The sequence below is a fragment of the Acomys russatus genome, chromosome 25, assembly GCF_903995435.1.
Source record: "Acomys russatus chromosome 25, mAcoRus1.1, whole genome shotgun sequence".
Classification (NCBI taxonomy): Eukaryota; Metazoa; Chordata; class Mammalia; order Rodentia; family Muridae; genus Acomys; species Acomys russatus.
In genome coordinates, this window is record NC_067161.1 from 43,374,424 (window position 1) to 43,402,244 (window position 27,821).

The following is a 27,821-nucleotide window of genomic DNA, read 5'->3' on the forward strand; positions in this document are numbered from 1 at the left end:
AAGAGAAGAAGAGAAGAAGAAGAAGAAGAAGAAGAGAAGAAGAAAGAAGAAGAAGAAGAAGAAGAAGAAGCAGCCAGACTGAAGGTTTGAGAAGTTTATATCTTACAGGGTAGGGATGTTGGGTTACAGGTTTCCTAGATGCCAAGCAAGCTTTATGAGCCAGCCCTGAGAAAGAGGAGGGATTTTCTTTACTTGGAGACTGAAAAAGCTTTTGAACCTTGAGCCCCGAGAGATCTTAGAGGAAGTCTTGCTTCTCTGTATCATTTCTCCTCCGCCTGTTTTATTTTGTTTTCCTGATTTTCTTTTGTTGTATCTTCTTTCTTTCTTTGAAATTTATTTATTATATATACATACCCTGCCTGCATTGTACCTGCAAGCAAGAAGAGGACACCAGATCACATTATAATTTCTTATTTTTTTAATAGTTTATTTATTTTAATTTTAATTTTTTTATGTGCACTGGTTGTTTAGCCTGTATGTAAGTCTGTATGAGGGTGTTAGCTCTTGGAGCTACAGATAGCTGTGAGCTGCCATGTGGGTACTGGGAATTGAACTCAGGACCTCTGGAAGAGCAGTCAATACTCTTAACTGCTGAGCCGTCTCTCCAGCCCCCAGATCCCATTATAGACGGTTGTGAGTCACCATGTGGTTGCTGGGAATTGAGCTCAGCACCTCTAGAAGAGCAGTCAGTGCTCTTAATCTCTGAGCCATCTCTCCAGCCACCCCATGCCTATTGTTTTTTTTTTTTTTTTTTCCTTTTTTTTCAGGACAGGGTTTCTCTGTGTTATATTGGCTGTCCTAGACTCACTTTGTAGACCAGGCTGACCTCGAGCCCACAGCGATCCACCTGTCTCTGCCTCCTGAGTGCTTGGATTAAAGGTGTGTGCCACCATGCCCAGCCTGTTTTACTTTTTAAGACTGGCTTATTTTGATCTGTATGGGTGTTTTGCCTGCCCATATGTATGTATATGCATCTTATGCTCTGGTGCCCTCACTGACCAAAAGAGCACGTCAGTCCCCTAGAACTAGAGTTATAGACAGTTGTGAGCTGCCATGTGAGTGCTGGAGACCAAGCCTGGTTCTTCTGCAAGAGCAATTCATGCTCTTCCCTACTGAGTCATCTCTCCAGCCCCAGAGCTTAAAAAAAAAAAAAAAAAAAAAAAAAGATAATTGATACCCAGCTCACTAGTATAAGGCATATGATTCAGAGTCACGCAGTGAAGATCGCCACCACAGAGCATTTGGCCAAGGGATGTGGTAGATTCCTTGCCTGTCATGTGTTCAGTCTCCAGCACTGAAAAAAACAATCAAATAAGAGTTTTGATGTGAAGCACACCTTTAATCCCAGGTTCGGGAGGCAGAGGGAGGCAGAGGCAGGCAGATCGACCTGAGTTCGAGGCCAGCCTGGTCTATAAAGTGAGTCCAGGACAGCCAAGGCTACACAGAGAAACCCTGTCTTGAAAAGCCAAAATAATAATAATAATAATAATAATAATAATAATAATAATAATAATAATAATAATAATTAATAAATTTAAAAAATAAAACCCACAAAGCAAGAATTAGAGTTTAAATAAAGGTCTTTGTTTGCTGTTGTTTTGTTTTGTTTTTTGTTTGTTTTTGGGTAAGGTCTCACATGTAGCCCTGGTTAGACTGTAGCTCACTATATAGACCAGGCTGGCCTTAAACTCACAGAGATCCACCTGCCTCTGCCTCCAGGGTGCTGGGATTAAAGGTGTATGCTAGTATAACTGGCTAAAAATCAATCAATCAATCAATCAAACAAAAACCCCATAGATTCAAATGAAGTTGTCAATAGTGAGACATTCTTGGTGAGAATTAAACACACCAGCTGGGTGTGATAGGGCACGCCTTTAATCCCCAAAACAACACAACAAAACAGAAAGAATTAAACACACCCAGTAGAAAGGTGAGGTCTTTTTGTTTGTTTCGTTTCGTTTTTGTTTTGAGACAGAGTTTCTCTGTGTAACTGCTCTGACTGTCCTGGAACTCACAGAGATCCACCTGTCTTTGCCTCCCAAGTGCTGGGACTAAAGATGTGGACCATCACCACCTAGCTTGGTAAAGGCTTCTATAAGGAGGTCATACTTAACTCTCTTAGCATGTACATAGGATTTTGGAGGCTTTTAAAGAAGATTTATTTATTAATTATGTATATACAGTACTCTGCTTGCATGACAGAAACGGGCATTAGATCACGTTATAGATGGTTGTGAGCCACCATGTGGATTCTGGGAATTGAACTCAGGACCTTTGGAAGAATAGTCAGTGCTCTTAACCTCTGAGCCATCTCTCCAGCCCTTTGGAGGTTTTTTAGAATGATATTAGTTAACAAGTTTGTTTTCCCCTTTTTCTTTCCTTTTCTTTCTTTCTTTCGTTGTTGTTGTTGTTTTGAGGCAGGGTTTTTCTGTGTGTCCCTGCCTGTCTTGAAACTCTCTAAACGAGGCTGGCCTCAAACCAAGAGATCCACCTGCCTCTGCCTCGAATGCTGGGATTCAAGGAGTGTGTGAGCATGCCCAGCTTTCTTTCCCCTTTTTCATTAAGTGAGATTCCAGAGTGGCTACAGAGGAGCCTTGAATTCTAAACTGGTAAGATAAAATCATGGGCCATGAGGGCTGCACGAGGGAATTGTGACATGACTTCTATTACAAAGGGGGTTTCTTGTGAAATGCCTAGCAAATTACATGGTTATGGCTGGGAAAGAAGAATGGCTATTCATACACGGCCTTGAGCATGATTCGTTGCTATTTTTAAATTCTCATGTGAAAATATCCCTATAGAAGAGAAATATTGCTTTATGCTGAGTTTGGTGGCACACACCTTTAATCCTAGCACTCTGGAGGCAGAGGCAGGTGGATCTCTGTGGGTTCAAAGCCAGCTTGGTTTGTATATCAAGGCCAGCCAGGGCTACATAGAGAAACCCTGACTCAAAAGAAAAACTTATTTTGACAACCTTTTTTGCAAATGTTGTTTCTTGAGCTGGGTTTATGTGTTTGTTTAAGTGCTTTGCCTGCGTGCATGTGTGTGTGCCATGAGCATGCCCGGTGCCTGAAGAGGTCAGAACACCCCAGATCTCCCGGAATCCAACCTGTGTCCTCTGCAAGAGCGACAAATGCTCTTAACCTCTGAGCCAATTGACCCAGAATTCTTGACTGTCAGCTTCAAGCAGATTCCAAAGTGAGGGGTCTCCTTCTCATTCCATCCCTGATAGCTTCTCCCTTTTCTCCTATAGATAATGTTGCTGTTATAACATTTATGCACATGCAGTGTTTGTGCTGGCATGTTCCATTTTTGTTTTTGTTTTTTCTAGACAGGGTTTCTCTGTGTAGCCTTTGCTGTCCTGGACTCACTTTCTAGACCAGGCTGGCCTCAAACTCACAGAAATCTGCCTGCTTCTGCCTCACTGAGTTCTGAGATTAAAGGCATGCACCACCATGCCCAGTGCTCCATTAAAAAAAAAAATTACATGATTAATGTTGGAATTTCTGGGCCACATGTTAATTCTATATTTAATCTTCTGGAGAAACAGCCAGTACATTTTAATCATCTTTCAGCTATGTACAAGGTCCCAACTCCTTCAGGTCCCTGCCAAGGCTTGTTTATTTTTCAAGACACAGTTTCCGTGTGTAACAGCCCTGGCTGGGGGTCTGGAGAGATGACTCAGAGGTTAAGAGCACTGTGTGCTCTTCTAGAGGTCCTGAGTTCAATTCCCAGCAACCACATGGTGAGCTCTGGTGCCCTCTTCTGGAGTGCAGGTGTACATGCAGGCAGAACATTGTATACATAATAAATAAATAAATTAAAAAAAAAAAAAAAAAACAACCCTGGCTGTCCTGGAATTCTCTTTGTAGATCAAGCTGGCCTCAGCCTCCTGAGTGACACACAGTGCTCAGGGAGGCCAGCATTCAGGAAGACAGAGGCAGGTGGATCACTGTGAGATTGAGACCAGTCACATCTACAGGGTGAGTACAGGACAGCTAAGGCTACACAGAGAAACCCTGTCTCAAACAAAAGAAAACAAAGCAAACACAAAACAAGTGTGTGTCACCATGCCAAGCTCTGTTTGTTTGTTTGTTTTAAGGAGGGCATCACTATAGCTCAGGGAGGTCTGGAATTTATGGTACCACCAACGCTGGCCTGGAAATCCCTGAAATCCCTTTGTGTCAGCCTCCTGAGCCCTGGAATGTCAGCTGTGATCTTCCATGCCAGGGTTCACTGTGCATTATTGTTGTTGTTTTATAAATAGACTTTAAAAATATTTTAGCTTTATATAGAGGTGTGTTTGCTCCCATCTATGTATATATACCATATACGTGCCTTGTTGCCCACAAATGTCAGAAGAGGGCATTGTTTTTCCTGGAGCTAGAATTACTGGAGATTGTTAGCTACCACATAGGTGCTAGGGATAAAAGCCAGGTCCTCTGAAAGAGCAACCAATGCTCTTAACCGTCAAGCCATTTCTCCAGCCCCTGTTGTTTTGAGACTGAGTCTCTCTCTTTAGCCCTGACTGTCATGGAACTCTCTAGGCTAACCCCTAACAGAGATCTGCTTGCCTCTCTGCCTCTGGAGTGCTGGGATTAAAGGCATGCAGCACCATAGCCTGCTTTCCTTGTAGGTTTGGTTTGCATTTCTCCAATGGCTAATGAACCCAGGCCTTTCAGTCAGCGGAATTTGATTTTTTTGTCTGTTTATTTGTTTTGAGATTCATCTCACACTACACTCCAGGCCAGCCTGGATTCACTATCTGACCTAAATTAGCCTTCAACTCACAACAATCCTTCTGCCCCAGCTTGGCTTACAAGATTGTCTTCTCAATTTCCATTTAAACACATTTATTTTATCGAGCCGGGTATGGTGGCGCACGCCTTTAATCCCAGCACTCGGGAGGCAGAGGCAGGCGGATCCCTGTGAGTTCGAGGCCAGCCTGGTCTACAAAGTGAGTCCAGGATGGCCAAGGCTACACAGAGAAACCCTGTCTCGAAAACCCAAAAAAAAAAAAAAAAAAAGAATAGCTGTGGCCGTGTGAGTGTAGCAACAGAGAAGCAGGGAGACCAGTTTGGAGGTAGTGGAATTTTCACAGGAGAGAGAAATTACTGTTTTGGATCAATCAGACAAAATGCTGGATATGAGGTCTTCCAGGGAAGGGGAGTTGGGAGAGAGAGAGGGAGGGAGGGAGGGGGAGAGGGAGGAGAAGGAGGAGAAGGAGAGAGAGAGATGGTCCTCGCTTCCTTGCTTTCACAGGGCTGTATAGTAGTACAATTTCAGCCATTCCTGTTAGCCACCCTATCGCCACCTGCTGGCTGCTTCTGGAAGTGCCTTTATAAATGGAAACTGCAGCCTTGGGGAATCTCTAGGGTCAGGACGCTGAGGGACTCTTCCCTAGATGGAAATATGGCTGGATGGGTGGGGCTGCCTTCCTTGGGACAAATCTTAGCCAAAACCTTTTCTCTCCCTGAGGAGCCAGCTATAAGCTGTATGGCTACTGGAGAGCACATAGTGGTAAGAATCGTGGGCGGGGGTGTGTGTGTGGGGATGGGGGACGGCGTCAGTGTAGTGGGGCATGAATCCCACACCCGAGCCAGCTCCCACCCAGGCCAAGGTTCTAGGCACCCTAGGACTGCCTCTGATTGCCCCCAGGGCTTCTGTGGCTATGAGTGGAGGTAGAAGTGCAGCGATGGAGGAGCAGGGCGTGTCTCCCCAAAGCAGGGTGTGGCCAGTGGTCCCGCTTATCAGCCTGATGGCCAGTCACTGGTCCCTGACAGGCCGGCGTTAAAACCCGCACTGTCCACTGTGCGCGAGGAACAGGTAGAGGGTAGACAGAGAGAGAGCGCGAGCTCCCAGGCGGCTGCGGAGGTTCCCGCAACCCCTTGCTGTCAGCCTCGAGCCGCGCCCCTCCCAGCCTCACTTCCTCTCTATCCCTGGTGCCGGAGAGCCCGGCTAGGCTTGGTGAATCCGGCTCGCACTCCGTCGCCGTGGCTTCAGCCTGCTGGGTAGGTCGGTGGGTAATTTTAGGATGCCCTGGGGGGGGGGGGGTTGCGTCTGGAAGTCTGACAGTGAATGATTCGGGGTGGCTCTCAGCGCATCTTCATCTTGAAGTAAAGGTCTGCGTGGGCTCTGGCTCCCTGAACCTCCAGGCCTCTTCCTCTGCTGCCAGAATGAGGATCTCAAGAGGTAGAAGCCAGAGAAACAGTTGTTACTGCGGGGGGGGGGGGTGTTGGGAAAGGTGTCAGAGGCGGTACCGGCCAGGATTTGCTTAAGGATAGAAGCTGGAAAAGAGGCTATCCATGCCCTACTGTGGGCAGAAAAGTAGGGGGTCATAAATACTAGTGGAGGTAGTCAGTAGGGTGCCCCCCTGGCTGTTGTGGAAAACGCCCCATCCAGTTTTCTGAGGGTACTGGATCCTGTAACAATTTGAAGAGTGGGCCCAGGCCATGCTGCTGCCATTTCCTCTTTTTAGCCCTGTTCTTTCCTTCTATTAACCTGCTCGCCCCCCCCCCCCCGCCCCGTACCCCCTTCTCCCAGCCTCCCCCCAACCTGTCTCCTGACCAGGCTCTGATTCTTTCCTTCCGCTTCTGCGCTCTGGGGGAGACAGAGGCTCCCCTGCTCTCACTAGGTCCCAGCCCTGGCCACGTGATAGGGGCTGTGGTTGTAGCTTCTGCTGAGGGTGAGGTTAGCTGTGAGCTAAGCTCCTAACCCAGTATGGAGTCTGAGGTGGCAAGGCAGATAGAGCTCGCCAGCTCTACAGCCCCTGCACAGGTTGCATCCGATGCCCTCCTCAGATATGAGTCACACTGGAAACGCAATTGGGCCCTGAGCACTGAAGAGGGGCGTCATGACGTAAAATGAGGTGGAAAGTCGCTTCTCTTTTCTGAGCCGTGGGTTGTTCTGGCAGCAAAAGGAAGGATCTGATAGGCCAGTGGTTCCCTGGAGACCTCCCCGGTTTAGAATAAGGGGCTGAGTGGCCTGCCTTGGCCCAAAAATTGAAGGTTTTTTTTTTTCCCCCGAGACAGGGTTTCTCTGTGTAGCCTTGGCCATCCTGGACTCACTTTGTAGACCAGGCTGGCCTCGAACTCACAGGGATACGCCTGCCTCTGCCTCCCGAGTGCGGGGATTAAAGGCGTGCGCCACCACGCCCGGCTCAATTGAAGTTTTTTGTTTTGGTTTTTGGCTTTTCGAGACAGGGTTTCTCTGTGTAGCATTGGCTGTCTTGGACTCACTTTGTAGACCAGGCTAGTCTCGAACTCACATTGATCCGCCTGCCTCTGCCTCCCCAGGGCTGGGATTAAAGGTGTGCGCCACCACTGCCGGGCTACAATTGAACCGTTGGGCACTGGGTTTGATGTCATGTAGAGAAAGGGTGGGGTTGTGAACACATTCTTACCTGCAAATAGGGTTTGAGCCTTCTTGAATATTGGAAATTCCCAAGGGGAAAGCTAAAGACAGTCATGAGTTCTGTGAGATATTATCAAAGTGACAATCCTGTTAGGTCCCTGCTTTCCAGTACATCCTTATGACACTGTCTTTCTCCTTCATTGCTCACTTCCCCTCGGTAGGGCTAACTGCACTGTGGAGCTGCATGCTCCTCCCCCACCCCACGTCCTTTTTTTTTTTTTTTTTTTTTTAGAGCTTGGCTGTCCTGGAACTCACTATGTAGACCTGGCTGGCCTCTGCCTCCTGAATGAATGCTGGCTTTTAAAGGCATGCACCACCAGGCATGGCTCTCTCTTTTATTTATTTATTTTTATGTTTGTTATGTTGGTGTGGGCAAGGGTAGATGTGGAGTGTGTTCCTCATTGGTCTCAGCTTAACTGAATTCAGCAATTCAGCCAGCTTGCCTGGCTTGCAAGGCTCTTGTCTCTGCCATTCCTTGCTGAAATTAAAAGATATACCTCAGTGTCTGGCTTTATGTGTGGATACTGGGGATCTGAATTTAGAGCCTCCTGGGCCTGGGTGTGGGGCAAGGCCTTTGCTGAGTGAGCTGTTTCCTTGTCCCTCTTTTTATTTATTTGTTTGTTTGTTTATTGAGACAGAGTATTTTCTTTTCTTTTTTTCTTTTCTTTTTTTTTTTTTTGTTTTTGTTTTTTTTTGTTTGTTTTTTGAGACAGGGTTTCCCTGTGTAGTCTTCACTGTCCTAAACGCACTTTGTAGACCAGGCTGGCCTCGAACTCACGGCGATCCACCTGCCTCCCGAGGGCTATGATTAAAGGTGTACGCTGCCACGCCCAGCCCGGGCTGTTTCCAATCTCTGTGTAACTTCTGAGCCTCATGCTCCTCCTTTTATATTTTTGGTTGTGAGCCCGGCCTCTGAAGGCTGAGCCATCTTTCAAGCCCACTCCTACTTTTCTTTTTACAATTTACTTTATTAACTTATTACTTATTTTCTGTGTATGAGGGTGCACCACGTGTGTGCTTGCAGAGGTCAGAACACATGAACTCCTCTAGAACTGGAGTTACAGAGGGTTGTGAGGCACCATGTAGTGCTGGGCCTTGAACCCTGATCCTCTGGAAAAGCAACCAGTGCTCTTAACCACTGAGCCATCTCCCTAGCACCTGGCCTTGGCTAGCTGCAGGTAGCTTATGCTCTGCTGGGCATACAAGCCAGAGCCTAGTGCAAGGTAAACTAGGGCTCTATTTACTGCATTTTATCCCCAGCTCCTGCTCTCATATTCTCAATGTCACCCTTCTCCAGGTCCCAGCCAGACCCTACCCCGCTGTGGTATGAGAGGGAGGGGAGCCTTAATATCTCCATCTCCACAGACGGTCCAGCAGTAAGGCACATCCTCCTCTCTCAAGATGACTTCACCCTCCAGCCCTCCAGCTTTTAGGCTGGAGACATCAGACGGAGACCAAGAAAGCAGTGCCGAGGTGAACCAAGGGAAACATGAGCCGCCCCCCATGGAATCACCTTTCCAGGGCGAGGACCGGAATTTCTCCCCTCAGATCAAAGTGAATCTCAACTACAGGAAGGGACTAGGTCCCAGGTAAGACAGTGGGTGGAGATGGGACAAGAGCAGCTCCCGCATAGCACTCCAAGTCACCCAGGGGCCAGTCTGTCGCAACTGGCTCTTCCTCATAGCCTAGCTAGATTGACTGCTCTCTAAAGTTACCCCTTCCAGAATGTTCTCTGTTCTTGGCCTTGTGCCAAGATTGTGCTTTTGGTAGGGATACCCTCATCCCATACCAAGGGGGCAACTGACAATCAAATATCCCTTGTTGATGTTTTGGCTCCCGCCCACTATGGTCCCGGTGGAAGCTGACAGTGGTAGGTGGATTACATAGTGAATCCAGGGAGAGAGAGTCAAAGATGTCTGGAAACGGCTTAGGTGCATCTCTGCTTTGCTCCACGGGTGACACAGTCACTCAGGACCCTGAGAACCGGGGACAATGGGCTTCCCCCTATAGTCATCTCTGCTTTGAGTCCCCTGTGTTCCAGCTACCAATTCAGACAGTGAGCCTGGGGAGTGCCTGCGTCTAGTCCTGCTAGACACTGCCCCTGGCTTCCCAGAATCCTCATGGGCCAGCAAGACTGCCAGGAAAGCCCATGTCTCCCTGCTCAGGCTCCCGAGACGTGGCCATCAGCCTTGGCACACTGTGTCATTTGTGCCAGAGAGCTGTTGCTAGATTCAGTGACAAGCACATTCAGGTTTTAAGCACATTCAGATTAACGGGAGGCATCCGTGGGTAGCAGGGCTGGCCTAGTAGAGACAGACTGGGCTCCACGATGCCCTTTGCAGCCCTAGTCTATACCTTTCTTTGCTTCCCTATCCCAAGGCCACGCTTGCTACCCTGGTGGCAGGAAGCACTGTCCAAGTGGCCATATTTTCCAAGCAGACAGACCACAGGGTTTCGGCAGAGGCCCTCATGGCCATGTGGCCATTTGGGTAACTGGGTTGAGTGATGCTCTCTAGCCAGAACGGCACAGACACATCCCTGTGTGGTGTTGCAGATGTGAGCGCTGGCTTTAAATACAGCTTCAAGTGTGGCTGATCCTATGTGCCAGAGTCATCCGTCCTTCCTGGGTCAGCTCACTCCACAGATTTGCTTGCTTGCTTGCTTGCTGTTTTAAGATGAATCTTGCCATCTAGCCCAGACTAGCCTCCAATCTGAGGTGATCCTCCTCCTTCTGCTTTGAGCGTGGTGGGACTCCAGGCATGAGCTACCACACCTAGCTTTCCACAGATTTTTGTTTTGTTTTTCGAGACAGGGTTTCTCTGTGTAGCCTTGGCTGTCCTGGACTCGCTTTGTAGACCAGGCTGGCCTCGAACTCATGGCAATCCACCTGCCTCTGCCTCCCGAGTGCTGGGATTAAAGATGTGCGCCACCACCACACAGTTCGTATCATCTTTTCATAGTTCCAGGGGCCCCAGAATTAGGTAGGCCTAGGCCTAAGAATGCATTGCCTGGAGTCGTTTGGGGACTCAGTGCTGCATGTCAGGCCTGCTGTATGGACTGAGCGCTTTGTTTCATGATACTTCCTTGGAGCCTTATAACAACCTGCAAATATTTCTATCTTTTTTGTTAATTTGTTTGTTGTTTTGTTTTTACGCAGAGAGGGTTTCTCTCTGTGTGGCCTTGGCTGTCCTGGACTCGCTTCAAAGAGGAAAACAGATTGAGAGAGGTTAATTAGCCTGCAAAGGAGACAGAGCTACACAACTGTCCCCATCACAGGCTCACAGACAACGCCAGATTGTGTCCGTGAGCCACAAGAGGCCTCCTTTGGGCTCCATAGAAGAGATTTCCCAGAAGTGTGGCTTCCCAGTAAAGCCATGGGCAGCATGTGATAGCTAGTGCTGGGTGGACATGGTAGTCTATCTCTGGGAAACATCCTGCTTGCCCAGCCCAGCCCCTCTCTTGGGGTTGAGATGGGGCCTGGTTTTAGGCAGCCCCCATGGCGGCTCCAGTTGTGCTCTATGTGACTTTGGGTAAGCTGCTTTGCTTGTTTGCCTAGTGGAGAAAAAGGACAATTCACTACAGGGAGGGCTGAAGAGCAGGTTAACAGGGCACAAACTCCTCTCAACTAATGAACTGGTGGTTTCTGAGAGGAGAGCCTCTCTCAGGCTTTTTACTGGGCCTGGGGACAAACCCGGGGCTTTATGCAAACCAGTCAAGCACTTTACTGCTGAGCCATGTACCTGCATCCTCTCCATCCCTGACGCCATTTCATCTTCGAAGCCAGTGACTCATGCACCACTTAGTCTGCAGGCACCACATACAACCCTGTCCAAAACTACGCAAATGTTCAAGGGCCACTATAAGGTGTGAGAGCTGAAATGACTCCTATGGCTAACGGGTCTTTGGAAAGATGACAAACTTGATGCTGAAAATTGCCTGGAATGAGTAGAGCCACAGTATTGCCACAGACTAAAGCCCCCAATGTGTTTCTCCTCACCAGGAGCTCTGAGCTTTTGGAGCCCTAGGAGAGAGAAGCCCTTGAAAGAGTTCCTGTGTAACCTGCGGGTGTGCGGTGCTGCAGGAGTACCTGACAACGCTTCCATGCATGAGAAAGCTTTGTGCAGGAGCGATTGTGGCCTTTCTCTAACATGAGAAACATTTTTCACAGCCAGCAGGACCCAAACCGATTTGACCGTGACCGACTCTTCAGTGTGGTCTCCCGGGGTGTCCCAGAGGAGCTGGCTGGACTGCCAGAATACCTAAGCCGGACCAGCAAGTACCTCACGGATTCAGCATACACAGGTAGCTCCTGCCTTGTGGTGTCCTTTGTGCCCAGGATCAGAGAGGCAGCTGTTCTCACAGCTGGAGAGATGGCTCAGAGGTTGAGAGCATTGATTATTCTTTCAGAGGACCTGAGTTAGACTCCCAATACCCACATGGAAGCAGTTCCAGGAGATCCAATCCCTTTTTTTCTAGCCTTCATGGGCCTGCATGCATTATAAAATAAAAATTAAATTAAAAAGTAAAAAAAACAAAAAACAAAACAAAACAAAAACCAAAAACATCTGGGGCGTGATACCAGCACTCAGGAAGCAGAGGCAGGCAGATCTCTGTGAATTTGAGGCCGGTCTGGCTTACAAAGAGAGTTCCAGGACAGCCAGGGCTCTGTTACACAGAGAAACCCTGTCTTGAAAAACCAACCAGCCAAACAACAACAACAACAACAATCCTCAAAAAATAAACACACAAACACACACACAAAATCCAAAGGGAAAAAATATGTGTACTCTAGAAGATTCAAATGGTAAAGAAATACGTGAAGCTGGGGGAAAAACAAAACAAAACCAAAGCCGGAGGTAGTGGCACATGCCTTTAATTCCAGCACTCTGGAGGCAGAGGCAGGAGGATCTCTGTGAGTTTGAGGCCAGCTAAGGCTACACAGAGAAACGCTGTCTGGAAAAACAAACAAAGAAACAAACAAAAAAGATCTTGTCTAAAGAAAAAAAAAAAAAAAAAAAAAAAGATTGGGAAAAAAAAAAAAAAAAAAAAAAAAAGCCAAAACCAGCCTGTCATCTGGGCCTGCTAATAGCTTGGCATCTCTTAAGGATTAAAAAAAAAAAAAAAAAAAAAAGACATATAAAGAGCTGCCATACACAATAACTTATAATATGCTACTACACGCCTCTCCACTGGATACACTGAATTTATTTATTCGGTTGTTGAGATGGGATCTCACCATGCAGCTCAGACTTGACTTAGTCTCCCGACATAACCTCCTGAATGCTGCAAGGCATGAGCTGCCGCACCTAGCTTCATGGTGCAGGGGTTTCCTTGGTGTAGACAGGCCATCATTGAACCAACCACTGCCTGTATACAACTGCTTGGATTGTTTGAGGCCAGACTGGTCTGCAGAGCCAGTCCAGGACAGCCAAGGCTATTCGAGAAACCCTGTTTCAAAAAACTAAAACAATCCAAGAAGAGACTTGATACCCTATGAGCATATACAAGGGGAGGAGGTCCCCCTCAGTCACAGTCATAGGGGAGGGGAGTAAGGGGAAAATGGGAGGGAGGGAGGAATGAGAGGATACAACGGATGGGATAACAATTGAGATGAAATATGAATAAATTAATAAAATATATTAGAAAAACAAAACAACAACAAGAAACCCACACAGAGATAATGTATTGAATTATGTTGCCTGGCATAGTGGCGCACGCCTTTAATCCCAGCAACTCAGGAGGCAGAAGCAGGTGGATCTCTGTGAGTTCGAGGCTGGCTTGGTCTACAAAGTGAGTCTAGGACAGTGAGAAACCCTGTTTCAAAAAAAAAAACTAAAACTTAAAAAAAAAAAAAAAAAAATAAAGAATTTTAAAACTTGGTGTTAGGGTAGAAATTGTAGTCAGGCCTGTTGGTATGTTATTGCCTATGCTCTGGAGCCTTAATATCTTGCAACCAAGTTGTGTTGTCACCAGTTGATTACAGCAGCCACCTTTTCTTATCCTCCCACGGGGTTCTCTGGAGCCTGAGTTTGCTGTACAAACTGGCAGATGGTCCAGCCTTCTTGGGTCTGAGTATTGCCTGTGCCTTCCCCTCTCTCCTTGCAGAGGGCTCCACTGGAAAGACGTGCCTGATGAAGGCTGTGCTGAACCTCCAGGACGGGGCCAACGCCTGCATCCTGCCGCTGCTGCGGATCGACAGGGAGTCTGGCAATCCTCAGCCCCTCGTCAACGCCCAGTGCATCGACGACTTCTACCGAGGCCATAGCGCACTGCATATTGCCATAGAAAAGCGGAGCCTGAACTGCGTCAAACTGCTGGTAGAGAACGGAGCCAATGTTCACATCCGGGCCTGTGGCCGCTTCTTCCAAAAGCACCAAGGAACTTGCTTCTATTTTGGTGAGGGAGCTTTTCTCAGTTGAGGTACAGAGTGGGTAAAGCTTCGTCCAAGGTCACGTGGTTAGTGACAGGCTGACTTAGCCCCAGTCTGCCTGCTTTTAACCACATCACAACTTGTTTAAAGAGACGTTTAATCCTCTGTTAGCTAAAGAAACTCAGCATGAACCCAGGTCTAGGCTGAGGAGAGGATGGGCTGCAAGAACCTGGCTGTGAACCGGGCGTGGTGGTGCACTCCTTTAATCCCAGCACTCGAGAGGCAGAGGCAGGCGGATCGCTGTGAGTTCGAGGCCAGCCTGGTCTACAAAGCAAGTCCAGGACAATCAAGATAGCATAGAGAAACCCTGTCTCGAAAAACAAAACAACAACAACAAAAAAAGAACAGCAGGCAGACTCGGTGTAGCTCAGCGGTGCAGAGGGCCCTGGGTTCAACTGTTTCAAGTTACGTGTGTGTGTGGTGTAGAGATAAATACTTGTTCATGTGTGTGCCAGTGAGGGTGGAGGCCAGAAGTTGATTTTAGATATTTTCTCCACCCCCTCTGCATTCTGTTTTCCGAGACAGGGTTTCTCTGTGTAGTCCTGGCTGTCCTGGAACTTGCTTTGTAGACCAGGCTGGCCTTAAACTCAGAGTTCCTTCTGCCTCTACCTCCTGAGTGCCAGGATCAAAGGCTTACGCCACCATGTCCTGCTGTGGCGGTCACTTTATTAAATGACCTATTGCCCTATCACCCTGGGTTCCATTTTTAACACCTCTCCCCAAATCCTCAAAACAAATATATAAATGACAGCAACAAGACCTGACCCACAACTACCACCAAAAAACAAACCAAACAGCACTTGGGAGGCAGAGGCAGGCAGATTGCTGTGAGTTTGAGGCCAGCCTGGTCTACAAAGTGAGTCCAGGATGGCCAAGGCTACACAGAGAAACCCTGTCTCGAAAAACCAACAAAACAAAACAAAGGCAAAATAAATAAATAAATAAAATAAAAGCAAAACAGGCAAAAATTAAACAAATAACAACAAAAGCAACCTACCAAGTCAAAACCAACCTGAAGAAGCAGAATTCTAATTAAGGGGAAGTGACTGTATTAGAAATGTAAACAGACCCCTGTCTCAAAAAACCATAAAAAAACAAAACAAAACAGAAATGTAAAGAGGCAAGGTGGGGTGGGGGTGGGGTGGATCTGGTCAGCTGCCTCTTATTCCCCGAGATCTGCTTCCACAGGCGAGCTACCTCTTTCTCTGGCTGCATGCACCAAGCAGTGGGATGTGGTGACCTACCTCCTGGAGAACCCACACCAGCCTGCCAGCCTGGAGGCCACCGACTCCCTGGGCAACACCGTCCTGCACGCTCTGGTAATGATTGCGGATAACTCGCCTGAGAACAGTGCTCTGGTAACCCACATGTACGATGGGCTTCTCCAAGTGGGGGCCCGCCTCTGCCCCAAAGTGCAGCTGGAGGAAATATGCAACCATCAAGGCCTCACACCCCTGAAGCTAGCTGCCAAGGAAGGCAAAATTGAGGTGAGTGCTGCCCTTAGCCCTGCCTCTCTTGGCTGCAGATGGATTCAGGCAGACAATTCACACATAGATATAGTGCGTTCTGGTTCCTCTCACCCTGGGCCCTTCATTATCTCCGTCCCTTCCCTGTCAATGTTGGCCCCTTACATTCCTTTCTCACGTTCAACTCTTTTTCTTTTGTCTTGTTTAGCTGAGTTTAACCAGGGCCATTTGTGCCGGTTATCGGTTTCAAACTATCCACTGGTACCATTGGTACTTGGGAGGCTCACAGGATGCCAGTGACTGCCTCTCCCCGAGGATGTACCAGTAGAAAATAGTTCAGTAGGATGGGAAAGGTCTTCTGAGTCCTTTCTTTCCAAATTGTGCTTTCTGTTGAAAGGCTCAGTCTTCTCCACCTCACCTCCCACCCCCAAGACAGGGTTTCTCTGTGTAGCCTTGGCTGTCTTGGACTCCCTCTGTAGAACAGGCTGGCCTCGAACTCAATGGCCACCTGCCTGGCTCTGCCTCTGGAGGGCTGGGATTAAAGGCGTGTGCCACCGAGGCGGGCTCGACAGGCCCAGTCTTGTGTAGGCTTAGTGCTGTACAACTACTGCAGGCTGAAGATCGTGGTTTCAACGGCTATGTTATTATATACAGAGCAGAGCATTTTGCAGCCCTTTTCCCATCTCCTGGCTCTAATATTATTTCCAGCCTTCTCCTCTGAAATGTTCCCTGAGCCTGGGGTAGAGTAGTGTAAACGTCATGTGTAGGGCAGAGCGCTCAATGGTCACTTTTTCTCGGCACCTGAGCTGCCACGAGTCTCTGCGTTTACTTCTGTTCCTTACAAAAAGAAGCTCTCTGATCATGGATGGGCACAGTATTTGTTTACAGGTCTAGATATAACTATTCAGAAGGCGGCTGGGTGCCACGCTGCTGTAGATAAACAACTATATAGTGAGTTTGCCTATTAGAGCCTAAGACCTCCTCAGCGGTGGAATTCCAAACACTGGAGTATTCTTAAAATTGAATGAGTCTTTTTCTTTTCTTTTCTTTCTCTTTTTAAGACAGGGTTTCTTTTCTCTGTGTAGCCTTGGCAGTCTTAGACTCAGACTCACTTTGTTAGACCAGGCTGGCCTCGAACTCACAGAGATCTGCCTGCCTCTACTGCCCCAGAGTGCTGGGATTATAGTGTGCACCACCATGTCTGGCTTGCCTTCTTTCTTTGTTTCTCTCCTTCTCCCTCTCCCTCTCACTCCTCCTCTCTCCCTCCTCTTCTCTCTCCCTCCTCTTCTCTCTCTCTTTTGTTATTAGGAGACAATTTTTTTGGTTTTCTGTTTTTGGTTTTTTGAGACAGGGTTTTTCTGTGTTACAGCTCTGGCTGTCCTAGAACTCACTTTGTAGTCCAGGCTGGCCTCAAACTCACAGAGATCCACCTGCCTCTGCCTCCCAAGTGCTGGGATTAAAGGCATGTGCCACCACCGCCTGGCAGAGAGAATTTAAAAAAAAAAAAAAAAAAGACTTTTTGTTTTATGTGCACAAGTGCTTTGCATGCTTGTACATATGTGCCCTGGGAGAATGTCTGCTGCCTGTGGCGGGCAGAGAAGGGCGTGGAACTGCAATTACAGAGGATCCAAGCTGCCACATGGGTGCTGAGAACTGATCTGGATCTTCTGCAGAAATAGAAGGTGCCCTTAAGACCCTTTGTGATCTTTCCAGGTCCCCAGGAGACAGCTACGTTAGTCACTGCACTGCTGCTGTAATAAAACATCGTGACCAAGGCAACTTAGAGAAGGAAGGGGATAGGATTCCAGAGGGATGGAATCCCTCTGGTGTGGTGCTGGACCAGCAAGTAGGGAGAGCTCAGCAGCCAAGCAGGAAACAAAAGAGCAAACTGGGAATGGCACTGGACTTTTACAGCTCAAAGCCCACCTGCAGTGACATCCAGGCCCCAGAAAGGCCACACCACCATACCCACCCTAACTGCACCACCAGCCTGGTAGGACAAAGTATTTAAACACCTGAGCCTCTGAGGGACATTTTCATTCACACTAACAGGACAGCTTTTCCCTGTGTTTTCTCTAATTTGTATGAGTCTTGCTATTAGATTTTCTGCATATTTGTTTGTTGTTTTCTGAGATAGGGTTTTCCTGTTCAGCTCTGGCTGTCCTGGAACTCGCTCTGTAGACCAAGTTGGCCCTAACCTCAGAGATAGCCTGCCTCTGCTTCTCCAGTGCTGAGATTAAAGGTGTGCATCACCACTGCATGGCTGATTTTCTGCAGGTCTTGTCCATTGTGACAGTCACTTTTTTTTTTCTCTTGTTGTAAGCTTTAAAAAAATAAAATAGGGGGCTGGAGAGATGGCTCAGAGGTTAAGCACATGGACTGCACTTCTGGAGGTCCTGAGTTCAAGTCCCGGCAACACCCATGGTGGCTCACAACCATCTATAATGTGATGTGATGCCCTTTTCTGGCCTGCAGGTGTACATGCAGGAAGAACACTGTATACAAAAATAATAAATAAATCTTTAAAAAAAAAAATAAAATAAAATAAAATAAAATAATAATTTCCTGTAATCCCAGCACTTGGGAGGTAGAGACAGGCAGATCTCTGAGTTCTAGGCCAGCCTGGTCTACAAAGCAAGTCCAGAACAGCCAAGGCTCCACAGAGCAACCCTGTCTTGGAAACCGCCCAAAAAATGTTATTTATTTATGTATTTATTTTTGTTTTTTTGAGACCTGACTTATAAGAGTTTTAATACTATTTCCTGCTCTCAGCTCCAGCTGCTCTTATTGGAGTGTGTGCACTTTTCTTTGTTGTCTAAAGGCTTGGCCAGGGCTGCAGGAATGGCTCAGGGGTTGAGAGCACTGGCTGCTAGTCCAGAGGACCAGAATTTGATTTCTGGCACACATACAATGGCTCACAACTGTCTATAACTCTAGTCCCAGGGGGTCTGATACCCTCTTATGTCCTCTGTGGGCACTCACTGCACATATGTGACGCAGTTGAAACACCCATACGCACATTTAAAACAAACAAACAAACATCTCGAAAGGCCTGGCTCTGTGGCCTGTGGAAGCTGCCTCCCAATCTGCATCCTCCTTGTCCTCATTCCTCGTGTGTGAAATCAAAAGACTTCTTCACCTGTTTGGAGTCGGGACCCTTTTAGTCTTTAAACGTTCTGTATCCTGACTACAGAAGCGCACACACAGGCATAGCTTGTGATCTCTGATTTCAAATCCCCCCAGCTGGGATCTCTGTGCTATCTATCTGAGGAACTCAGGAAAGAAATCCTAAAAAAAAAAAAAAAAAAGAAAGAAATCCCTGGGGCAGGATGGGAGAAGAAAGAGCCAGCCTGCCCACCAGCCTGTGCATATGTTGGAATGTAAACCTGACAGTTGACCTTTGGTTGGGTGTACATAAGAGCTGAGCCGTGCTAGGACCTATGTCCTCTGCAGGGGCTCAATGTTGCCCAGCCCTGACACACAGCATTACTGCAGGGAGGGTAACTAGCAGATGAGCTTATGGGAGTGCTCTGCAGATTTTCAGGCACATCCTGCAGCGGGAATTCTCAGGACAGTACCAGCCCCTTTCTCGAAAGTTCACCGAGTGGTGCTACGGTCCTGTCCGGGTATCACTGTACGACCTGTCCTCTGTGGACAGCTGGGAGAAGAACTCAGTGCTGGAAATCATCGCCTTTCATTGCAAGAGCCTGGTGAGTCCACGGGGCTGTCCACTAGGTCTGCCTGGTGGCTCTGGCTGAGGGCAAGCCCACATCACTTCACAGGACAAGGGCTGGAATGAAGGCAGGTGGGGGGCACTATTCAGGGACCCTGGGTCTGGAAACTGGTTCCCCATTTGCTCCTCTCCGTTTCCCTTGGCCCTCCGTGGAGCCCGCCACGAAGTAGGTACTTGTCATACCATCTATCCAGCTGTGCCGTCCCCACACTGTGCTTTTGGCTCTCCCTCCCCACCTCCTCCCCCCCAGCATCGGCACCGCATGGTGGTCTTAGAGCCACTGAACAAGCTTCTGCAGGAGAAATGGGATCGGCTCATCCCGAGGTTCTTCTTCAACTTCGCCTGTTACTTGGTCTACATGATCGTCTTCACCATAGTTGCCTACTACCAGCCTTCCCTGGAGAAGGCAAGAGCGGGGGTGGGGGGTGGGGGGGCGGTCCTGGGGGCACACCTGCTTGCAGCAACCCTGGAGTGAGAAGGGCCAAGGAGCAGCATCCCATCCTGCCAAAGAGGACACTGAGGCTTAGGTGGCTTCAGGGGTGTACCCAGAGCTCTTCTGGAAACAGTCTCCTAGGGTGACTACAGCAATGTGTTAAGTCATGGCTGCTCACACCAGCCTCTAGGGTGAAAGACTGCCACCCTCAGTTTACTATTGAGGTGAGGGAGAGGCATGGAAAAGTTGACTGTATTACCTAAGGGGATAAAAAACTCATCGGTAGAGATGACTTGAACCCAGAAAATCTGGCTCCAAGCCCAATACAAATAACGACTGTATCCTATGCTTCTAAGGGACTGGGGTCAGGGTCCGTGTCCCCTCTGATGCTCAGGGTAGCCTCTCCGTAGTGTAGGTTCACAATCATCCCCTGAGGCTCTTGGGCAGCTAGCTGTTGGGGATGGGACCCAAGACTTTAGGCCTTATGGAAGTGTTTGTCTCTTCAGCCAGCCATACCCTCATCAAAAGCGACTTTTGGGGAATCCATGCTGCTGCTGGGCCACATCCTGATTCTGCTTGGGGGCATTTACCTCCTGTTGGGCCAGGTAAGGAGTCCTTCCTATTTCTCCACCTTATGTAGCTCCCAGTCAATGAAGAAGCAAACGGGGAGCTTCTACAGGGAGCTAAGCATACTGTCTTCACTGCAGGGAAACAGAGCTCCATGCCCACCCTCAACAGAGTGGAGATTTCTGGGCCCTGCCTTCTCGGGCCCTGGGGCTCTTCTTGCTATGCTTTCTGAGGGACCTGTGGGGATGGCAGATGGTTTCTGTGTTTCTTGTAGTGCAGGCTCTGCTCCATTAGAAATTAAGTCGGAAGGCCCTGACTCATGTCCTTCAGCCAGCTGGGGCATTCCTCACTTGGGAGCACAGAAAGCAATTGGTCGGTGGGGCTCAATGCAGATCCCACGGCAAGCATCTCAGTCTGGAGGCAGACTTGCAGGAGGGACCTTCTCAGAAGGGGCAGAGTGCGGCACCAAACTCAGGTTGGCTAGATTATAGGATGCTACCCAGAATGCCAGGGAGAGGCAGAGAGAGAAAGGACCTTTCCTCTCTTCCTCCCTTCTGTGGCCCAGCATGCAGGCTCACCTTCTGGTCTGTAGGGATCAGGGGACCCCATGTTGTCCAAGCTGGCTTTGAATTCCTGAGTTCAAGTGATCTTCCTCTTTGAGCCTTCGAAGTAGCTGGGACTGAAGGTGTATGCACTTGGCTATGGATTTGGTTTGTTTGTTTGTTTGTTTTTTAATTTGTTTGTTTTTTTTATTTACCTTTACTTTAATGCGCATTTGTGTTTTGACTGAACATATGTCTATGAGCATCAGATCTTGGAGTTACAGACAGTTGCCATGTGGGTGCTGGGATTTGAACCTGGGTCCTCTGGAAGAGCACTTAGTGCTCTTAACCACTGAGTCATCTCGCCAGCCCTTGGCTGTGGATTTGTAAAGAGAATCAAAAGTTATCTTAGCTTTCAGAAGGGCTCGTGAGTGCCCCAGCTACAAGGCTAGTCCTTTGCTTAGGCATGGTGGTCCATGCCTGCAATCCCAGGTAACTGGGAGGCTAAAACAGTAGAACCCCAAGTTCAAGGACAGGTTGGGGTTACATCTTAGGGTTATCATGGCAGTGATGAAGCAACCGTGACCAAAAGCAACTGGGGCGAGGGGTGGGGGTGGGAACGTGGGGGAAGGGCTTATTTAGCTTACATTCAGGATACTGAATCATAGTTCACCGAAGGAAGCCAAGGAAGGAATTCAAAAGTGGCTGACACCTGGAGGCAGGAGCTGATGCAGAGGCCATGGAGAGGTGCTGCTTCCTGGCTTGCTCAGCCTGCTTTTCTATAGAACCCAGACCCATTATCCCAGGGGTGGCCCCACCCACAATGGATGGGGCCCTCCCCCATCATTGGCTAATTAAGAAAATGTCCCACAGCCTTGCCTACAGCCTGATCTTACGGAGAGCATTTTGTTAGTTGAAGTTCTTTCCTCCTAGATGACTCTGGCCTGTATCAAATCAAGTTGATGTAAAACTTAGCCAGGACAAACTACGTATTGAGGAGAGAGAGAGAGAGCGAGAGAGAGAGAGAGAGAGCGAGAGTGTGAGAGAGAGAGAGAGAGAGAGAGAGAGAGAGAGAGAGAGAGAGAGAGAGAGAGAGAATGTTAGTTTTAGCCACACACCCCCCAAGTGGTGATAGCCAGGTTGCCATACCAGGAAGCAAGAAGTAGGGGACCCGGACTCCAGGCCACAGGGGCAGCATGGCTGCACTAGGAGCTGAAGAGCAAGTTTCAGGCCCTGACTCTCCTCCACAGCTGTGGTACTTCTGGCGCCGTCGCCTGTTCATCTGGATGTCATTCATGGACAGCTACTTTGAAATCCTCTTGTACGTGAGTCTGAACTCCTTTTCCCATCCTGCCTCTGAGGTCTGGGTGTGGCAGATGTGGCAGAGTACACCAAGCTAGCTGTAGAGACTGGGACACAGGGACTCAAGTTGTTCTAGGTGGGGAAGGATGGGAGGATGGCAGTGTATGTCAGGCATGGGAGTCCCAGCCGCTGGGCAGCTTGGGCCCTTTCGTGTTCCCATCTTTGTGGACCCTCTTTCTATGTAGTGCCTCAAAATTTGAAGACACCCTTTGAGTCAGGTGTCATTATTACAAGTTGGAAGCCCAGAGCATAAATAAATAACTTGCCTATGATGAAGGCCAGGCTGTGATGGGTCCAGCTCCGGACAGATGGAGTGTGTCTGAGGTGGCAGGGGAGTCAGTGGTGGTTGGCACAGTCTCATAGGAGTTGCGGGGATATGGCCAAGTGGCCTGGAAGTTGACCCAGATCTTGTCTCCTGCCCCCCCCTCCAGCCTTCTCCAGGCTCTACTAATAGTGCTGTCCCAGGTGCTGCGTTTCATAGAGACTGAGTGGTACCTGCCCCTGCTCGTGTCATCCCTGGTGTTGGGCTGGCTGAACCTGCTTTACTATACACGTGGCTTTCAGCACACAGGCATCTATAGTGTCATGATCCAGAAGGTGAGAGATGGGGGTGGACCAGCTACAGCCAGACTAGGGAGGGCTAGGCGCAACTCCTAGTAGACTCCTTCTGGCCTTATGAAGATGGAGCCACCCTCTACAGCTTAACCTGAGCAGAAGAGAGCACAAGCTGTTTGCCCATGTGCCATTTACCCAGACACTGACCCAATATGACTGCAGGTGTGGTTGTGCACGTAGCTGGACGGCTTCACACACACGCAGAAGCAGACGCAGACATTGGTTGGCAAGCAGTTAACATCTGAAACACATGGTGGCTTCAGATCAACTCGGACTTATTCATGTTCCTGAGCCCTGGGACATAGGGGCATTTGCTTGGGTCTGTGCCCATTTATTTCACAAGTGTTTGGGAGCACCCACTGTGGCCCAGGCTCTTTTCTAAATGTTGGGAACATAGCAGTGAACAAAACAGATATGGCTGCTCTTCTGAAGCTGGTGTTCCAGTGTGGGGAATGAAAAATGCTAAAAAACAGCCCCGGATGTTGTTGACTATAAAACCCTGCAGAGGAAACACACAGGACAGTGTTAATGGAGGATGCCTGGGGCAGACGGCAGTTTACAGGGGATGGTGAATACAATCTTTCCTGAACAGGGTTGTTTCATTTTGGCTTGTTGAGACAGGGTTTCTGTGTGTAGCCCAGGCTGTCCTGGAGTTCATTCAGTAGACCAGGCTGGCCTCGACCTCAGATCCTCCTGCCTGTGCCTCCAGAGAGCTGGGATTAAAGGTGTGTGCCGCCATGCCAGGCTTGAAGAGGGGGCGGAATTTGTCTTTTTATGCAGTGTAGAAGATGGACTCTGGGCCCGTTGTGTGGCACACCCCTGTAATCTCAGCACTCGGGAAGGCAGAGGCAGTGGATCTCTGTGAGTTCAAGGCCAGCCTGGTCTAGAAAGTGAGTCCAGGACAGCCAAGGCTACACTGAGAAACCCTGTCTCAAAAACCATAAAGGAAGAGGAGGAGGAGGAATCTGGACCCCTATTCAAGCCAGGCAAGCATTCTACCACTGAGATTAGACCTCAGAGTCCATTAGTGGTGACCTGGAAGAATGAGTCAGCCACCTTACAGTGGAGGAGGAAGCATCCTCTTCAGAGGGAACAGTAAAATTGAAGGCAAAGAACCAGAAGAAGTTGGGGCGGGGGGTGCTCAAGAACAGTCAGGGGATGAAGAGCCGAGGAGGCCAAGTGGGGTGGTGGGGTGGGTGGGGGAGGAGTAGGCAAGCAGTATGGGTCCCTGGGGTTTAAAAAATTCTGGCGAAATAGGGACTGGAGAGATGGCTCAGTGATTAGGCTCAAAGTCAGGCCCTTATGCATGCCGGCAAATACTTTCACCCACTGATCTGGAGGCAGTTTTTTTTCAAGGCTCCTTCTGCTCAGACTGACCTGTGCACACAGCCTGTGGAAGGGGTGTGGGTGCACAAGGGAACTCTATTTATGGCATCTGGGGTTAGAATGCTGTGGGCCATTCACCCGGGCTTCCCCCCTTGGGCTTGTGTATTCTAGGTCATTCTGCGAGACCTGCTCCGTTTCCTGCTGGTCTACTTAGTCTTCCTTTTCGGCTTTGCTGTAGGTAAAGACCTTTTTAAACTTTGCATGTGTGTGTTCATGTGTACTGTATGCATGTGTGTGAATGGGGGTCTGTGAGCTTGTGTGCATGCATGCAGAGAGACCTGAGCAGAAAGCTGGGTGTCTTCTGCTATTGCTCTCTGTCTTATTGCCTTGAGACAGTGCCTCTCACTGAACTGGAAGCTCGCTGGGTTTTGCTTGTTTGTTTGTTTCCGAGACAGGGTTTCTCTGTGTAGCCTTGGCTGGCCTTGACTCACTTTGTTGACCAGGCTGGCTTCCAACTCACAGAGATCTGCCTGTGTCTGCCTCCCAGAGTGCTGGGATTAAAGAGGTGGGCCACTGTGCCCGGCCTGAAGCAAGCTGGTTTCTGACTAGCATGGTCAGGTGAACTCTAGGGATCTACCTGTCTCTGTGACACTCAGCTTTAGAATTAAAAAAAAAAATTTTTTATTTTATGTGCATTGGTGTTTTGCCTGCATGTTTGTCTGTATGAGGGTGTCAGATCTTGGAATTACAGACAGTTGTGAGCTGCCATGTGGGTGCTGGGAATTGAACCCTGGTCCGTTGGAAGAGCAGTCAGTGCTCTCAGCCGCTGAGCCATCTCTCCAGCCCCACAGCCTTAGAATTTTAAAATTACATTTATTTGTGTGTGTAGCTCAGAAGACAACTTATGAGAGGTTCTCTTCTTCCATTAAGTAGAACTTGGGGGATCAAATTCAGCTTGTCAGATTTGGAGGCAAACACCTTTACCTGACGTGCCATCTTGCCGGGCCTGTGCTCAGTTTTTTTGCATGGGGGCTAGAGATTCAAGCACAGGTCCTTATGTTCACAGCACAAGCACCTCTCTACCCACCAAGTCATCTCCTCAGTCCAAATACCCACTTCCGGCCGCCCCCTGCAGACTGCCTGGTGGGCCCCCGTAAACTTGAGACCAACCTCCCCACTTACTTATAGCCCTAGTGAGCTTGAGCCAGAAGGCCGGAAGTTCCAAAGCCTCTGAAGTTGACAATGCCACGGTGACAGAAAGTCCCGTGCTGGGCCAGGAGGAGGAAGAAGTCCCATATGAGGGCATTGTGGATGCCTCGCTAGAGCTCTTCAAGTTCACCATCGGCATGGGGGAGCTGGCCTTCCAGGAAAAGCTGCGCTTCCGCGGGGTGGTGCTGCTGCTACTGTTGGCCTACATCCTTCTCACCTACGTCCTGCTGCTCAACATGCTCATTGCCCTCATGAGCGAGACTGTCAACAGCGTTGCCACTGACAGCTGGAGCATCTGGAAGCTGCAGGTATTGCCAAGTGACCCTCCCAGCCCCTACCCGAGGGGAGGCTGCTGAGGGTCCAGGATCCAGGCACATGGGCACAGCCCAGCAGGACCAGCCCCTAGATCGTAGCCACTCGTTCCTGCATAGGGTTGTTGTGAGGGTCAGATAAGCTCAGGAGTATGAAACGTCCAGGACAGTGCCTGACACATAGTAGGTGTTCATTGAGTCCGTTGCCATGATCCCTTGGCATTATTATTGAGATAAGAGTCTCACTATGTGTATCCGACCAGCCTCCAATTCACAGCAATCCTGCCGCCTCAGTCTTGTGAGTGCAGGGATTACAGATGTGAGTTACCAGGGTTGAATACAAGCCTTCAATGCCTCTTGCCGATAGGGCCGTGCACTACAAATCCAGCAGGGGACAAGAAAAAGGTCCCTCCCTGAGGTCCACATGGGTAAAATATAGATAGCTGTAGGAGGAGGCAAGAAAGCTGCAAAGGTCTGATGTGGCATCCCCTCACCCAGGCACAGAAGCATTAGCTGTGTCCTACTTGCCCAGAGAAGGGCTGTGTAGGTTTTGGTCTTGCTCTGGAGGTTGGACTCTGCTGCCAGGCTATTGGGCCATTTTCTCCTTGAGCCTCAAGTGCCAGCACCGGTGGGGTCTGTTATGCCCTGATGTGTGTATGTGTGGCTGAGAGAGGGGGGTGGGGGTGGGTAGGGTGGGATATGGTCTGCAGTGCCTAAGAACACATCACTATTGAGTACCCCTTATGTGTTGACTTTTCAAACACCTCCTGAGGCGTCTTTCCCTGAGATTCTGGGAGGATTGGAACCTTGTGCCCCACAGGAAAAATATTGCAGCTAGATCCCAGTTTGTGTGCTCAGCATATATACTGTAAATTTCTGTGAAGGCATCTTTTCCCCTTGCCCTGGGCTCTTCCTCCTCTAGGCAGGGTCCCGGGCCATGCTGTTTGATGTGTCCTTTGTCCCCAGAAAGCCATCTCTGTCTTGGAGATGGAAAACGGTTACTGGTGGTGCCGGAGGAAGAAGCACCGCGCAGGGAGGTTGCTGAAAGTCGGTACCAGGTGGGACGGTACCCCTGATGAGCGCTGGTGCTTCAGGTGAGTGGGCAGGGCAGGGCAGGGCCTGGCTGACTCAGGATAGTGTTCCTGAAAGGCTGCAGGAGCCAGGTGGGGTGGGAGAGGCAGAGCATGCTATCTGGGCAAGTAAGCTCAGGGATGCTGGATGTAAGAGATCCCTCTCTCCCACTCCCTCACCCTGCTGCCACCTCCTGTGCCTTAGTCTGTCTAGCCTGCCCTCTCAGTGGTATGGACTTAAGGTCCCTCCCTGGTGATTCCTGACTTCCAGTATTCTGGGGTCACCAAGGCTACCCTCATCCCTATAACTCCCACATCCCCTTCCATGGAAACCCAGCTTTTTTTTTTTTTTTTTTTTTTTTCCCGAGACAGGGTTTCTTAATGTTATCTTGGCTGTCCTGGACTTACTTTGTAGACCAGGCTGGCCTCGAACTCACAGCAATCCCCCTGCCTCTGCCTCCCAAGTGCTGGGATTAAAGGTGTGCACCACCACACCTGGCTCGGAAACCAAGCTTTTCAATGTTCAGAGAAAACGGAATCAGCACGCAAGAGGAGGTGGTGACAAATGTCCAGCCACAGCAGGCACCTTATGGGCAGCAGCTGAGCGGGGGAAAAGATGAGGCTTTACTCGTGACAAGCAGCCAGCCAAGAAAGAACCCAGAACGGGAAGCACAAAGATACATCTGATCTCACTCCCTGGCCTTTAGTCACTCTGGGAAACAGCTGGGGAGAAGGCACATCTGGCCTTAGGGGCCGTAATCAAGAGCCCCAGGGAACTCGTGGGGTGTAGGTGGACTAGTGCCTTGTTAGCAGAGGGCAGAAGCAAAGAAAACAAAACCATCTTCTTCATGTACAGTCCACTGGGGAGGGGGTGTGTGTGTGTGTGTGTGTGTGTGTGTGTGTGTGTGTGTGGTGTGTGGTGTGTGTGTGGTGTGTGTGTTTTCCCTTCCCTGGGCAAAGCCTGCTGGGCTGCTGCAAGCTTCCCTGAACTGAACGTCAGAGCTGTTTTGTCAACCGCAGGGTGGAGGAAGTGAACTGGGATGCATGGGAGAAAACGCTTCCCACTATATCTGAGGACCCTTCAGGAGCCGGCATCACTGGTGAGTAGTAGCCTTGGGGCTAGAACCCTTGCTCCGGTTCTTGGAAGCATATGCTGCGGCTTTGCTGGCAACAACACAGCCTTTGAGAGGCCTGATGGGACTCAGAGCCCTGTCGTGTGGTTGCTTTGCAGCTGCGCCCACACCTGCTCCTCCTGTGGGGATTGGTGTCTTAGTCCCTTTCAGTTCCAAGCCCGCCCTGCTGGCTTGTCTGGGGGAAGATTCTCTCTCAGCCCTCCTGCCTCAC

At 49.2% G+C, this 27,821-nt stretch overlaps 2 protein-coding genes across 2 annotated transcripts in view; one reads left to right on the forward strand and one right to left on the reverse strand.

Moving 5' to 3' along the window:
• The window catches only part of LOC127208831 (leucine-rich repeat-containing protein 75A), an 82,879-nt gene that overhangs the window by 4,989 nt on the left and 50,069 nt on the right, over positions 1-27,821 (reverse strand). The gene's annotated exons all lie outside the window — the stretch shown is intronic.
• LOC127208835 (transient receptor potential cation channel subfamily V member 2) lies at positions 8,804-27,551 on the forward strand. The gene is made up of 12 exons (XM_051168475.1): positions 8,804-9,002; positions 11,582-11,715; positions 13,519-13,809; positions 15,032-15,330; positions 18,846-19,019; positions 19,293-19,448; positions 19,982-20,080; positions 21,835-21,905; positions 22,378-22,543; positions 24,059-24,125; positions 25,076-25,404; positions 27,498-27,551. Exons 1-12 carry the CDS (start codon positions 8,815-8,817, stop codon positions 27,549-27,551), a joined length of 2,028 nt encoding a protein of 675 aa, XP_051024432.1. The 5' UTR covers positions 8,804-8,814.

What these genes read in the sequence shown, in the direction of transcription:
- LOC127208835 (XM_051168475.1), top strand. Translation starts at nt 8,815, where the DNA reads ATGACTTCACCCTCCAGCCCTCCAGCTTTTAGGCTGGAGACATCAGAC. An exon ending in AGGAACTTGCTTCTATTTTG is followed by an intron (nt 13,810 to 15,031) that starts GTGAGGGAGCTT and finishes CTGCTTCCACAG; the next exon opens with GCGAGCTACCTCTTTCTCTG. An exon ending in CCTTTTCGGCTTTGCTGTAG is followed by an intron (nt 24,126 to 25,075) that starts GTAAAGACCTTT and finishes ACTTACTTATAG; the next exon opens with CCCTAGTGAGCTTGAGCCAG.